Raw genomic sequence first — 15,001 nt, 5'->3', positions numbered from 1 at the left:
ACTCATGTCCATGTGTGGCTGGGGAGAGCGTGGCAGACCCCCTGTAATGGCAGGCTCCCGTGGTGCCCATAGGATCCCTGGGAATGTGTAGACACAGAGCAGTAAATAAGCCCCATGTAGAGCAAAAGCATTTTTCATCCGCCAGCGAAGATGTCCGCAGCATGCACATCACAAACCAAGGGCGAGTCAAGTCTTTGCCTTACACCTTTTCCTCCACTCTTCTTGGTCTTTTTCAGTTGGAGGAGGACAGGCCTTCTCAGCACTCCCTCCCGAGGTACAGCCCCCTGAGAAGACTGGCGTCCTCCGTTTTCTCCTCCTCAACCCTGGAGACAGAACACTACCCTCACGTTGGTGGCACTTTCATACAGCGCAGCCGTTCAGCGGAGAGCAGCCCCGTGCGCATGCCCCACCGCAGGCACATGCCCCTCACGGCAGGAAACCACAGACTCATGCCTTCCGTCCTCCGCATTTCCAGGTCCCAGCTCCAGCAGGTGTGGGCCCGCTTCACACACAAAACATAGCCTGTTCAGGGAAGCAGCAGCCTCCATAATGCAATAATAGATCCCACCTGCCCACAATGTGTCACCACTTAATGCAATATTGAATCCCAGACAACACTGGCCTAAGGTACTGTAACTTCCAAAGCCCCTGCAACCAGACCCCACAGAGACTGAAAACATCTGCCTTTCTAAACCTCCCAGCAACCTGGGCGAGGGGCGGCAGCATGGCCGAAGATGAGAACGCAGATGATGAACGTGTGATGTGTGAAAGAGGTGGATGCCAGGGCTCATCTCAGAGACTCACTCGCGCGTCCTGCAGCCTTGGGGTAGGAAGTGCAGGGCTGCCTCACTGAACACATGCAATCCAGCCACAAACATTGTCAAATTATGACTGGAGTGGAGAGACCGTGGAGGTATCAGCAAGTGTTACCTTCCCCAGGCAAATCGGTTCAAGCGTCTTTGTTGGTATCTTACACCGGGCCAAATCTGTAGGCGGTTTTACTCCATCTAGATCTAGGCAGACTCCCACTGGAAGCTCACCTGAGGCAGGACCTCAGGATTTGTCCCTCTTGTGGAGTTACGATCGTGTGTCTCTTTGTTGCTTTGGCACTGGAAATCCCCTTGTTTTTGTTGCGGTTTTGTTTCCATACATTGACCACATATTTCTGTCTCTCTGGTTTTGCTTCTGTTACATGACAGTGGACCTGTTTGTCTGCTTTCCACTCCTAAGCTGCTCCAAATCTACCTGCCTTCCCCCAGAGGCGCTGACTGTCAACAGTTGAATAACAAGGATTTTCTTACTAATTCAGCTGTATAATACACTGTTTCTAAATTCCAGAAATTTTTTGGCACCTGCAGCTTTTCTATGGCAGAGCAGCCCTGCTTCTTGGCCTTGCTTGGAAATGCCTGTGATAACAGATCTCACTTGAGAAATAAACTGGCCTCAGCACTTGGTATACAGAGCCCCTGGAGCCCTTGTCTAAAACGGACTTGAATCTCAGAGGAAGAGGGAGATCAAAGTTAATTTAAATTGTCATAAGTACCCTCATTTCCTGGGTTTACAGGGGTATGTTGCCCTTCTTGGTGTAACTGCAGTGTAAAACACCAGGTTGTATAAAAACCTTCTGTAGTTAAGTGAGTGTAGTAACTGTTCTATTGAAATGAGCCTTTGGTTCGGTCTTTGAGACAAAGAGGCATTAGGGATGTTAAGGTTAAAGAAGAAGGGGTCATTGCTGCTGCTCAGGGCTTTAGGAAAGTGCAAGTCCAAAGTAAAATACACTGCAAGAAGCATATAAACACAGGATACAGACAAGAAAACATATAGAAAGCTCAGGCAGATATGAAAATGGGGTGGGATAAGTGTGGGTGATGGAAGAAAGTTGTGACACGGAGGTATTACTGCATGGTTAGGGTACTTCTTCTTAATGCTTCCTTCCAAATACTGATTTCTGTGGGTGTATCTGCCCTGCTTGAGGCTCCCTTAATATCAGGTTCACCCTTCTACAAGCAACCCCAGACAGCACAACCCCAGATGGGGTGAGTGGTGCTTTTTGAAGTAGGACCTGACCTGGTGGGTCTGCGTGCTGCAGGACATGCTCAGGCAGGCTGGGTGTGCGCTGCCTCCTGCCTGCCCAGAGAGCATCCCGGTGGATGCAGGGGTGGAGATGGAGGGGGCAACACACCCTCCCCAAGAAGGTTTAGCGTAGGCATGACCAGTCTCTTCCCACAGTCACTCTTGACTCAGTGACATCAGTTTCCTGATTTGCCCCAAGAATATGAGTGAACGGGACACTTGACTGCCCAGTCGTGATTTTTATCTGCAGTTTATTGATCAGTTTTCTTTTTGAAAAAGGCACCGGGCCTCCAGAAATACTTGGACTGAATTAACCAGTAGCCTAATCCTATTTGGCAGTTCTTCTCTTGTCAAGCACGGAAACCAGAATGAGAAAGGCTTTGCTTTTCTCAAAGTGACATGAGAAGAGATGATTTCTTTAAGTAGATTCTGCTCCAGTGTTATTTTTTCCGTGTTCAGGAGACTTTAATACCAGAGCAGATTCCAGAGCAAATGGAATTTGTGAAAGAAGTAGATTTGAAGTCAATATCTCTTAATAAGTTTTAGTTCACAGTCTCCAAAACACTTATGTTCACTTTTCAAGGTCAATTTTAGGAACAAAATTTCTATTGTTCTATTTAAAAAAAAACCAAACAGTTTTAAGTTTCACCAGTGTGAAGAGGGGAACAAACAGGATAACTGCGTATTTATTGACTCTGACCTGCCCGTTTCAGACAAATACAATGACTAGCCAATAAGTAGCTCTATACATAAACTATCTGACCATGCATCATGGTTATATAGAGAGCTGTTCTTGCCAAGTAAACCTGATACTGTTGTTCTTCTAAATTTGAAAGTCTGATTGAGAGAAATGGTTGATTTTTACAGACTTCAGTAAGACTTTCTTCTAGTTAAAATTATTAATAAATTGAAAACCAACTAACTAAACAACATATGTTTATATGTTGGTATCTCTTACAAGTGAGGATGTTTCTCATTAGGACTCCTGATCTCCTGCTCTTAGCTCAGCACTATTCCATGCTGTTAGCGGCTGTCAAGGAGAAAAAATAAATCACTGAGGAGAAAGTTCGCAATGGCAGGAAGATGAGTGGCTTAATAAAATAATACTGGCAGGCCAACTCTGCAGAAGGATCTGGATTGCTTGATAAGTTGCTTGCATTCAGACTAATTATTGCTTTCAGCCAGGGACAAGGTCATGTTTTGAGTGTGAAGAATATAGGTCACACGCACAGAAGGCAAGAAACTGGGCCCTGGGAGGTGCTGTCTCCCAAAATGAGGTGGGAGTTAGGGGAAATAATTAGCTGCATGTAAGTTCTCATTATGCTGCTATAGCAAAAAATAAAAAAAAGAAATTTTCTTCTTCTATGTGTCAGCAGGAAAATGAAGGTGTGAGCAGAGGGGAGATCTTTTGTACTGGTGAGATCACTACTGCTACCAGACACCATATCCAAATCTTGTATGGAACTTTTTAAAAAAGATTTTCAGAACCTAAAAAAGGTGAAGTGATACAAGAATTGCTTGATTCTGTAAATCCTGCCTTGTAGAATAAGCTGGAAGAAATGCAGCCTGTTATGAAAGACAAAACTAAGAAGTGACATGATTGCTGTTAGGAGTACCTGCCTGAAGAGAGCAAGACGGGTTTTTAATCTGCCAGGCAAAGATATGGATCTAGGTGCTGGAAGATAAAGTAACAAAGGTCAAACTAGAAGTAAGATGCCCATTTTAAAGACATAGGTGGGTGGTAAACTGCTGAAATACATTATTAAAAGTGACTGAATTCTTCACTGCTCAGATACCGTAAGGTGGGATATTGATTTCTAAACCAATCTTGTTAAACCAACAAATTTGGGCTCTATACCAGAATAATTGGACATGTTGCTGTTGCCTGGGTTTTATGGGAAGTTTTATTTCATGATCAATATGGCTTTTACTATTTAATTCTGAACAGATTAATTGGTGCTAATGGCTGGAATCCTGACATTACAGTAGTATGCTAAGGGTATTAAAAATAGTTTGCAGATTTTTTTAACATCTTCTAATGCTGTAATAATTACTACGGAATCCACATACTGTTGAGGAACAGTTGGCAAATTAAAGAAATGTGAAAATAGCTCTTTTTATATATATGGAAATGTAATAAATTAATATTAAAACTAGTTACAGTGCAATTCTAAAAAAACCCTCTGTAAATTACATTTATATTGCATTTATTTCTTGTGTTTCATTTATAATGACTGCAATTATAAATGTAAATATGTCCAAAATCTGTTGTCCAAAAAAACCCAACTAGAAAGCTCCAAGGAAGTGGCGAGCAGCCATTTCCCATGAAGGCTGCGCTTTTGTGGTCAAGTCAGAGGAACAGAAGTGTTGGTTCTGTAAGAGGTACCCTCCTATCCCCAGCCCGACCCATTCAGCTCTTTCCCCTGTGCCAGTGCGGGCGTTCATGTGGCTGCATGGACCTGCACGGAGACAAGGAAAGTTGTTTTCAGCTTTGGTTCATTTCCTGCTTTGGCTCATTGTCTGTTTGCACAGCTGACAGCACTGGCAAGCCAGGGTCAGCAGGGAGAAAAACCACTGATGGAGGCTGTTGACACGAAAAGTGATCACGGGGCTATGGGCTGAAAAGGTATTTGCCCTAGGTATTTTTCCTTTTCCGTTTGATAAGGCTCCTCAAATTCTTCAGCTGGGGTAAGTCAGTGCAAATCAATACTAGTGAAATAAAATTCCCTTTCAGCATCAGACTCTTAGGCAAATTGTGTTCATAGAGGGGTGCAAGAACAAGGTTTGCATCCTGAAAGAGATGTTCTTGAGTTTAATTCCCATTGTACATAGCACTTGTTCTGCTCAGAATCCAAAATGAGGGTTGAAATGAGCATTTGCCACTCCTTTATGGCACCAAGATTATTAGCAGCAGAAGGACAGGTAGCTGCTGCTAGGATTTCATGCTCTGCTGCAGCGACCAAATGCACATCAATTGTATATACACACAAAAGCCATCTCTTTATATCTTGGTCTCTTGGCTCTTCACTTTCTTTCTATGCAGAATGGGAGATGTTTCCAATTTATTACTCTCTCCCTAGCCGCCTTCCCACAGGAAGGAGCTAATGAGATGTGATTTCTGTGAAAATGTTACTGTAAATGCTTGGGTTAAGCTCGCATGAATTGGGAAAATGTAGTTATGCCAGCACATGTTCACTTTCAGTGGAGAAGGTTTTGGTGGGAGGGCCTTGGCTGAAAATAAGCTATACTGACAAAGGTGCAATTTTGGAGATGCCAGTGCATCTGCATTAGGTGTATCCTGTTGATGTACCCAAGTTGCCAAAATCTCTGGTGTGAACCTGACTTTGTCCGCCACTCCCATACTTTTTTTGCCAGTGTTGGGCAGGTAAGTGAAAGAGTTACGTTGCATCACCTCTTTCACTGTTTGAAGTCTCTTTTGTTACAGTGATGACAGAATGCAAGGCAGACATGCCCTGTAAGACAGCCATATAGGTCATGTAATCCCATCCCTATGCTACCTCTTCATGACAAGAAGAATCTCTTGCTTTTCCACTCCCTCTCTTTGTTGTCCACAACTCAAATCCTGTGTCCAAATGACTTTTGAGGAGTGTATAGGAAGCTGCTTTAGCTGCCTTCCAGTTACTAGGTACTCAGCCGAGAGTGAGAGTTTGAGTGCACCTTTTCCCTTCCATTGCTGGGATCAGCAGACCCCACCTGAGCTGTGAAGGATGTTGGCAATCAACACCTCTCCAGACCAGGATGAAGAAGCTGTCCTTGGACATTTGTCAGGTCTGAGATAAGGAGCTGACTCCAGGACTGGCTGACATTCTGCTCTGGGATCCTGTCCATTGCTCTGTAAGCAGAGATGTTGCTGTTCAGCTGCCACTCAGCTAGCTTAAGTTTAAATGTGAATGCAGATGCCAGATCAACAGCAGTCAGCTGTAGCCCTGAGATGTTGGTAGGCTTCACATAAAACCTGATGAGGAGGCAGAACCCACCTTTACCTCACTGCTGGAGAAGCTCTCTTACATCCAGTTGCTTCTTTGTTCCCCTTTGCCTATCCTGTCTCTTCCTGATAAAACAAAACTCTTTCTATTCCACCTTGGTTGCCAGTGCATGTCCCACTCCACACATTCACCTGCCCCCATGATTTACCTCCATTGCCATTTGTGGTACCTCATCCCTTGCATCCTTATCACGTCCCTGGGTACCTGCACTACCTCCTGCCTTTGCCATTCCCAAGAATCTGTGAGGCTTGCCTCCTGCACCAGTTTTTCTTACGCATTGCATCACACAGTCTCTGTGGCACTTTGGTCAGCCTTTAGCCTTCCCTCCCTCTGATTTCCCTGGAGGAAACAGTGGAAAATGGCACGTTGTGTCATGGGGAGCAGTCTCAGCTCTACATAGAGCCTGTGTGAGGAATAGCAATCATGTTGTTTAAAGGCAGTTTGATTTCAAAGGTGATAATGGAAGACACCTTCCATTTTCGGGACAGTTTCATGAGTTTCAAGTCCTATAATCCTTAGGACTTACCAAACTCCCCAGAATTATTGTGTACCTGAGCAGCTAAATTTAGAGAGCTGGCAGTGCTCTTTATCTTACAACACAGCTGCCATCTGTGATTGCAAACCATGTAAATAGCTGGTTATATACCACTTTTACTGTTGTGAACCTATCTCTAAGTTCCATTGAAATTGGTGCCTGGTCTTTGTGAGTGAGAATATGTCTCAACTCCAGTTGCAGATAGTTTCCAACTGGATGTTTTCTGGGCTGGCAAAAGTGGTTGTCCCCATTCTCCAGTCTGGGAGTTGGGATGGGGGGGATCCAAATGAAAACAGAAATAAATAGGGTATTTCAAACAGCCAGGACAGGAAAATTTTAAGTTCAACAGAGCTGACACTTTGTTCATTAATTCTAAACTTTAATTCAATGGTGTTCACTCTCATTGCATGTCTTAGCTGGAGGTATCAGAGTGGTGGATTTTTTCCTTGAGGATTGGTGTTCTTCACTTTGGCACATACAGTATCTAGCCTGTTCCACTGGCATTAGGCCATCGAAGTATCTTGTTTTAAGCAAGCTCTGTGTTTCTTATGCGATCCCATTTAGCAGCTAGCTCTCCCCAGCTGCTTCTGCAGCAGTCAAACCCAGTTGTTATATGAGAAGGCAGCGTGCCTCTAAGAACCAGTAAACAATGTTTTTTCCTTTTTGAGGTGAAAAAAAATCAACTTTTGATATATTTTTTTCCATTTAGGACTTCTGGAAAGAGGCCTATTGTTTCAAACTGATCAGCGATTATAAGCCAAGGTGTCCTCAGCAGCAGAGAGGTTGAGGGACTCTTCAGTAGTCGGGCTGCATTTCTTTTCCAAAGGTGACTCTAAAACCAGTTAACATACACCTTCTTTTCTAACTCCTCTAGGCTGTGAGCACTTCGGGATGAGGAACAAAATCGATGTCATTTGGGACATTTCTCTGTGCTTCAAACGTTTCTTCCAAAGGGTTCACTTTGGAGTCTTTAACTACCTCATTTGTCTTTTGTTTCAGCAGCATCACCAGGCTTTGGTACCATCTTTATCACTGGCTACACTGCCCCAAAGTGTACAGCCTCTTCTGAGAGACTTGATAATTTGCTTTGTAGTAGAAGCCTTCTGCAGTCAGATGGGAAACCAGAGCAAACACCTCAATATAGCTTTTCCAGAGTTTATTCAGTATCAATACTAACAGTCACAGTACTCACACCTTCCTATGGCCTCTTAACCCAAAAGATCCCCAAGTGCTTTGTTTTTCCTGTGAGTCACTTCCCTGCTCTTTGACATGCGGGACTGCTGGAAGAAGTCAGCAGCAAATAAAGCCTTTTCAGAATGTGTCAGGATGAAGCCAAACATTGCACAGAGAGAATTTCAGGAGACAGAATATTATTTCATGATCTGGAAATTGTCAGGACGGTGGGTGGGATCTATATACCAAATAGAACAAATATCATTGAGGCATTTCTTTGACTGCGAATCATCAGGAACTTCACTTGCTCTCTCGTGTAAAAATGCAGTATTTGAATCTGGTGCTGTGATTCTATGTAAATAAATCAAAGCGAGAAAAGATAACCATTGCTAGTTTAGTCCTGTATTGTAAAATAGCTCAACAATAGGATGCACTGTAAGAATGAAGATCAGAAAGCATGGAAAAATGGTGTTCAGTCCTTTTCCTGTTTTCTAATGCCCTTCCCTCTCACACCTCCATGAATTAATCTTCCATGTTGTGTATATGTGAAACTTTTAAGTGCTTGGCAGCAGCACAAGATCATTCTTGAAAATATGAGGAGGTTTTCAGCTGCTCATCTGAAGGGATTGGTGACAGATATCCACCATGTTTGTCCAGTGGGTCTAGCATCTCTTCCTTAGGCTATGTGGAGTGTCTGTGGAATCCAGTCACATTCATAATACAGCTACATAATACCACATCAGTGACCTAATTTATTTCTATTGTAAACTGCTGGGTTAGATGAGTTACACGTTTTATTAATGGTGTCAGTGGAGATTTATTCACACCACTCACAGAACTTTACCTAGAGCTGAGACCATTTTTGCAACTTTCACAGTGAATACAAAAGGGCTCTTTTATCCCAATCTATTCAAAAGAGAAACTTTTATTTTTATTTTTCCTTTCCTGTTTTTCCTTTGGTGACAAATGGGAAAGAACTATTTGGAGATAGCTATCATGTATTTGTCTAGCTCTGCTTGGCAGTAACAGATGGGCTTCAAGAGGCCAGCTGAGGAAAATGAAATTGCATTTCCTAGCAGAGAAGGTCTGAAGCCTTGAAAATCGTGGATGATTTGCAAATCCCTGAACTCCTGTTAGTGTTTATAGTGCATAAATTGCCCCAGCTATTTCTCAGCTGGAGAACATGGGGTGCTTTTCTTCTTGACCAGCTTCCCCTGTAGTTGCCAGCCCTCCTGAGAGTGACTGCAGGAGATGACTGGAGAGGCTGACCAAAGTAAGCCAGACGTGCTTCCTGATTTCACGCTTGTGCCCAGGGTGGTGTTGGGAGGCTTTTTGCTGGAGCTTCCATTTCTGACTGTATGTGTGTTTATATGTGTTTGTGACCCGCGTGTGGAGTGTGAACGGCCACACATGGTCATGCCTTACAGAAGGTCTCTGTGCCGGTCATGGGCCACTTTGCTTACATCCAAGTGTTCAGAAGGCTGTTGCAAAGAACAAATCTCAGTTACAGAAAGCATCCTCGTGGTGTCTGGTTCCCCTGGCCTCCTTCGCACATCGCAGATCTGATTTTGGCAACCTGGCCCAGCCCAGTTTTCTTAATTCAGTGTCTTGCAGTGTACATATTCCTCCATTCACCATCAGCTCATGGCAGAGCATTATGGCGACAGGAACAGTGCTGCCACTTGGGACATAATTTATCAGTATGCAAACACCTATTTTGGGTAATGTTAAAATATTAAGTAGAATGTGTAAAGGCTGATTGTTGCAGTACTACATTTTTGTTGCATTTTTATACCATGTGTTTTGTGTTTGGGTCGCTATAACACACAGACCTGCATTTGCAGTTCCATGGGACAGCGCAAAAATTAATTTCTGGGAAATGTTTCTAAGGATTTGATGTATTGCAACTCCTTTGTATTACACCTGCCATTGAAAAAAATGATGTTACAATGAATGTACATTTAAAACAAGCTGCTAACCATGTAACCTGGGGATTGGAAGTAATCCCCATTTTACATTCACTTGCATGTCTTCTAGCGTTTGAAAAGAAAAATGCTTTATGTTTGGAGGTTTTATTTTTTCATATGCAAAGTGTTTCAAGTCGGTTACCTCATCTAGTGCACTTGCCTCATAAGAATCCCCAGGGCTTCCTCCAACTCCAGCAAGTTTCTCAGTTTAATTATGAGTGCAATTAATTGATCTGGCAATGTGAAACACAGTAATGGCAAATTTCCTCTCATAAGTCAGATAAGGAGGATTTCCATGGGACTCTTGCCCCTTCAGCTTGGTCCTTCCTAAAAAACAGCCAGATCAGGTTCTTACTCAGCACTGCTGACTTCTGGTTATTTTTATGACTAAGGAAGGTGTTTAGCTTTCAGAATCTCCTTCTTCTTCTTTCTTGCTGCTATTAAGTTGCCTTTACAATTAGGGACTAGAACAATTTTTGGATTATCATCTTCTTCCACTTTGCTCACCATTTCCTGAGTCTCTTACAAGTGATAAAAATGAGGTGGTCCTCGTGTCTGCTCATACAACGAGCTCTGTGTTGGCTCTTGCTGGAGACACTGAGGGGTGCAGAGGTGGGAAGCTAAGTGGTAGGCGTACCACCTTTACAGAGCTATTGCTTCCGTCCAAGACGCTAGGAAAACTGGCACAAACCTAACAACATACGAAAGCACAAATAGGGAGGAGCAGAGCACTTATCCAGCATGGGACTGAACTGTCCTGTTCACCTTGGTAAAAAAAAAAAATGAAGAAAAAAGCTGTGGAGCATTTGATGGTGAGATGCTGGAAAGAAGAACATCTCTCTGACATTTATGGTGCTGATTCTTGGAACGTGGAGATGCTGCAAGTAAGTGTGGCAGCTCTAAGACCCCTGCTACTTTTACCTCATCTGACGCTGGTTGAAGAAAGATCTGCTTCAGAAACTCAGATTCTAGGTTTTTTCCACTCGTCGTCAATCCTGCCAGATCTCCCAGCCCCAAACAAGCTTAGTCTATGTTGGCAGAGGATAATGTCACTTCCAGGATATGCTAAGTTCCTGATAGTATCCAAATCAAAGCTGTTACAGGGAAGACAGGACTACAACTCTTGCTGTCTGTGTGCCATCTGCATCTCTCAGGACTAAGGCCTCTTCCCATTCCCAATGGAACAACTAAAGTAATATTAGGAACTTGATTTCTGCTTCTCGGACTTTCCAGCTCCCACGAAGAATCTCAGGGACCAGCATATCCTTCCTTTGCATTACCTTGTGTCACCTGTTAGACTTCTGTTGCTGCTAAGCAGGAGAGAGTCCACACCATATTTAACCAACTGCTCTTCAAGTGGGAGGTGAATGTGGGTTTCTGTAGTTATTTCTGCTGAGAGGAGACAAAAGCTGTAGGTAACCTGTTGTTAAACCTGTTCCTGGCTTGCTTGAGAAGCTTCATCTGCTGGGACTTGAGTTTGCTTGAAGCAATGGACCTCAGGAAAGTCTCCTTCAAGCAGGTCTCCAGCATTAGGAGATGCAGCAGAAGGGCTTCCTCAAGTTGCCAGACGTCCTCATCAATTGCTAGGGACAGAAGATCTGAAGAAGCTGTGGAAGTTCATCTCAGGGGGAGGGCAGCAGGGAGACGGAGGGGAAGCAGCCTGCTGTAGCTTTAAAGGTAGTACTGAGTAGGGATCCATGTGGAAGGACACCGTTGACTAAAGGGATCCAAAGCCTGTTTTCCTTGAGTCTTTTTATTCTTCCTGTATCTAATCCCTTCAGAGCCTAAGGTCAACCCCTTTTTGTACTGCAATAACACTGTAATATATGCTTGCACTAATTCTTCTGGCACACCGAGCATGCAAGTCCAATTTAAAGCTTTTTTTTTCAGAAGAAAGACACTGTATTATTGTGTATATAGAGATACTGAGAGAGAATTTGAATTCTGTCTCCTGTATAAAAGCATGCATTGATTTACCTGTATGTAGACCATGCTGTAAATGCTGCAGAGTACTGTAAAATCCTACACTTGAAACCACAATGAACAGGCAATGCCATCAAAAACAAACAAAACAGAAGCTGTGCAATGGATTTTGTGCCTTTTTTAAATCCATGTATGTTAATCCAGACAATCGGGAGAAAAAAAAGAAAAAAAAGCTTGTATACTACCAAAACCTTATTAAAGAATCAAAGGCAGCACCTTGGTGATGGCTGGGTTTTTTGCTTGCTTTCTTGCTTTGTTTTTTCTACTCCCTTTGCTTTCCCCTGCTCATCCTTGGGTACATGGGAGCACCAGGCATGGAGATGAAGGAGCTCTGGTAGATCAGTGAGACTTTAATTATCATTTACTAATGTGACCACTGAAAACTTGCAGTGAAGACAGATCTGGGAATACAAACAAAGTTCCATGGCTGTTGGAGATGTGCTTCGTGTACTTCGGGAAGGCCACACTGAGAGATCAATTTACCTGAATTCAGGCTAGTACCAGTTTCACTGAACCCAGTCATATCACAGCAGCAGGTTACAACTGGCCCAAACTTATCTAAGTTTTCAGAGCTCTGCCTTCATGGTTACCAGCATCTAAACTGACTAAACTTAAGCTAGTGGTACAATTCAACACCTACAAACACAGCAGAAACAGTTTATCATGTTTCTCTTGGTTTCTTGCACTGGGCATCTTCCACTGGCTGGCAGCATGGTGTGCATAGGGCGGGTGGATGGCTGTCTCCCATCAGATATTTGACAAGGTTTTTAAGAATATCTGATAAACTTCTAGCCCCTCCACCTCCCAAAACCCCAAGGAGATGGATGCAAAATTGTGGCTGTCCTGCAAGTAATGTACTCCTGCCTGGGCTGCTCAGTGGATCCGGCCACGCTTGCCTTTCATCATGTCCCCTATTTGAAAGCAGTCTCTGCTGTAGAGCAGCATGTGGTCCAACTCCAGTTGCTGTTGGTCTGTCTGGGATCAGGTTGGAAAAGGAAACACAGCAATAGACCCTGTCTGCTTTGGTGTGAATTGCACAGTTCCTAACTCAGTGTTTTTCTGAAAGTGGCTGGAGAAGGAGGCTGCAGGCAGTAGGTGCACGGAAAGGCTCTGGTACCTGTGGAAAGGATGGTGGAAACTTTCCCCTTGCAGGAGAAGCACAAGACCTCAACTCCTCAAAGGCAGAGACCAGTTCATGCAGACAGGTCTGGGAGGAAGAGTTAGGCTGTGGTCTCTTGTCTTACAGGGTCGTACAGTGTGCGAGTCCCTTTTTCCTCCTGCAAATTGTATGGAGGGTCAGGATTCTTCTGAGTCTGCCTCAAGCGGGGTCCAAAGCCCATGTGCTCCACGATGACTGCCTCAGACAGCATTTTGGTTTGTCTCTATGAGGCTGCTGTTGTGTGGCAGATGTGTGCATCTGTCAAACACTGCAAGAGGATGCAGTGATGCCACAGTGGTAACCATGGACTGAGACATAATTTAGAGCATGGTCTGAAACAGAACAGTAGATGGAAGAGATGCAGCATTTCCTGCTTTTACGTTAGGGAAATGTACCTGGTGGGTTTGTTCGTTGTTTGGTTGGTTGGTTTTTTTTTTTCCCCCACAAATTACTGCATTTAAAATGTTTAAAACCAAGAGATGAGAGAGAAAAAAAATAAATCCCAAATTCTACACTCTAAGGGAAATCTGTTTGGGCTCACACAGGAAACTATTGCCTTTCCCCCATGTCACTGCAGAGCTGCTCAGGAGAGCAGGCTTTTCTGGTGGACTCTGGGCCCGCTCTGTGCCATGCTGGAGGCTGTTCTGCTGCAGGGGCACAGGCACAGGCAAGCTATAGGGTCTCTCCTCTATGCCCTTGTGAGTCGTAAGTTCTAATGCATGGTTGTAAAACTTGCTGTAGCAAAGTGGAAACTACAGCATCACTGGGATGCAGGAATTTTACTGCTGCCTGTGTTGCATGATATAAGTCTCCTCTGAGGATGTCCCAGCATCAGTGGTCCTGCTAATTTGAAACCCCACCAGTTTATAGTAAAGACAAGCCCCCAGACTCCACTTAGCTGTTCATGAGCACAGTGGCAGAGATGGGATTGAAGGGGCTGGTTTCTGCCTCTGCCAAATACGAGCAGGTAGATCTTTTTTTCTCCTGACTCTCCTTCCTCTAACTCTGTGCAAAGCTGGGATATTTATTGCCTTCCAAATATATTATTTTTACCCAAAGTAGCTTCTAGCCAAATGGAATTTAAATGCAATCAAGTTTTATGGAGACAGAGTCTTAAAAGAGGTGAAATGCGCAGACTTTGTGGGGAACACATGCTCAGACACATATACTGCCATACGCGTTCCTGGACACTGACTGAGAAGTCAAAAGAGACTCAGGAGTAAAGATCTGAGCCCAAGCAGGTGGGAAACAGTGGTTCACGGTCCAAGGACAGGCAATGTGTCTCCTGAGAAAGTGAGGAACATAGGCAGAGATCTGGGCTTGCTGGAGGTAAAGGAAATCCTTTTGACTCAGATTTGGCCAGCTCCAATGTAGCTCATCTTGCTTGCAGTCTCGGTAGCTTTTTAAAGTGGGGTGGCCACCTCAGCTCATGGCATAGTTCCTACTCGTGGTGGAGTGAGCGTAGCAAAGGGCTGCCAAGATGATTAGGAACTAGAAACATATGACATGAGGAGAGGCTGGGTTTGTTCTGCCTTAAAAAGAGAAGGATTGGGGTGGGATCTTATTTCTTCCTTGAACTACCTGACGAAAGAATGATGCCAAACTTTTCTCAGAGGTGCACAGTGTGAAAGGATGAGATACGATCGACACAAGCTGCATTAAAGGAAAATTAGATCTAGGAAACAGATAAAAATAAAAAGTTCTTCACCATGAAAAGCCACAAACATTAGGACAAGGTCCCAAGGAGGTTGTGGGATCTTCATCCTTGGACATACTCAAAACTCATCTGGACAGGGCCTGGAGCAGCCAGCTCTAGGTTGGTCCTGCTTTGCGGGGTGGTTGGAGCAGAGAGCTCCAGAGATTCCTTAAATGCGTATTATTCTACAATTTTAAGATACAGGCTAAGCCTCTCCACTCCTTGTCTTCCAGCATCTTCCCACAGTTCATCCCCATTGGTACAGCAGAGCAGAAAAGTTCTTCTCCAGCCTTTGGGAAATAGTCCTAGGGCAGCTGAGTGTGCTGTGGTACAAAAGACACATGATGACTGCAGCGAGAGGACACAAGCTTCTCTAGTGAGAGGTTCAGACTGGAAACATGGTGTTCA

At 44.0% G+C, this 15,001-nt stretch overlaps 1 protein-coding gene across 1 annotated transcript in view; it reads left to right on the top strand.

Moving 5' to 3' along the window:
• Positions 1-15,001, top strand: part of TTBK1 (tau tubulin kinase 1) — an 87,783-nt gene that overhangs the window by 66,767 nt on the left and 6,015 nt on the right. Inside the window, exon 14 of the mRNA XM_010182674.1 lies at positions 251-274. Coding sequence (XP_010180976.1) covers positions 251-274 — 24 coding nt within the window. The remainder of the gene's footprint in view (positions 1-250; positions 275-15,001) is intronic.

Source organism: Mesitornis unicolor, unplaced genomic scaffold (assembly GCF_000695765.1).
Source record: "Mesitornis unicolor isolate BGI_N332 unplaced genomic scaffold, ASM69576v1 scaffold2054, whole genome shotgun sequence".
Classification (NCBI taxonomy): domain Eukaryota; kingdom Metazoa; phylum Chordata; class Aves; order Mesitornithiformes; family Mesitornithidae; genus Mesitornis; species Mesitornis unicolor.
The sequence above is the reverse complement of the archived record's forward strand: the minus strand, read 5'-3'. Positions and strand labels throughout refer to the sequence as shown.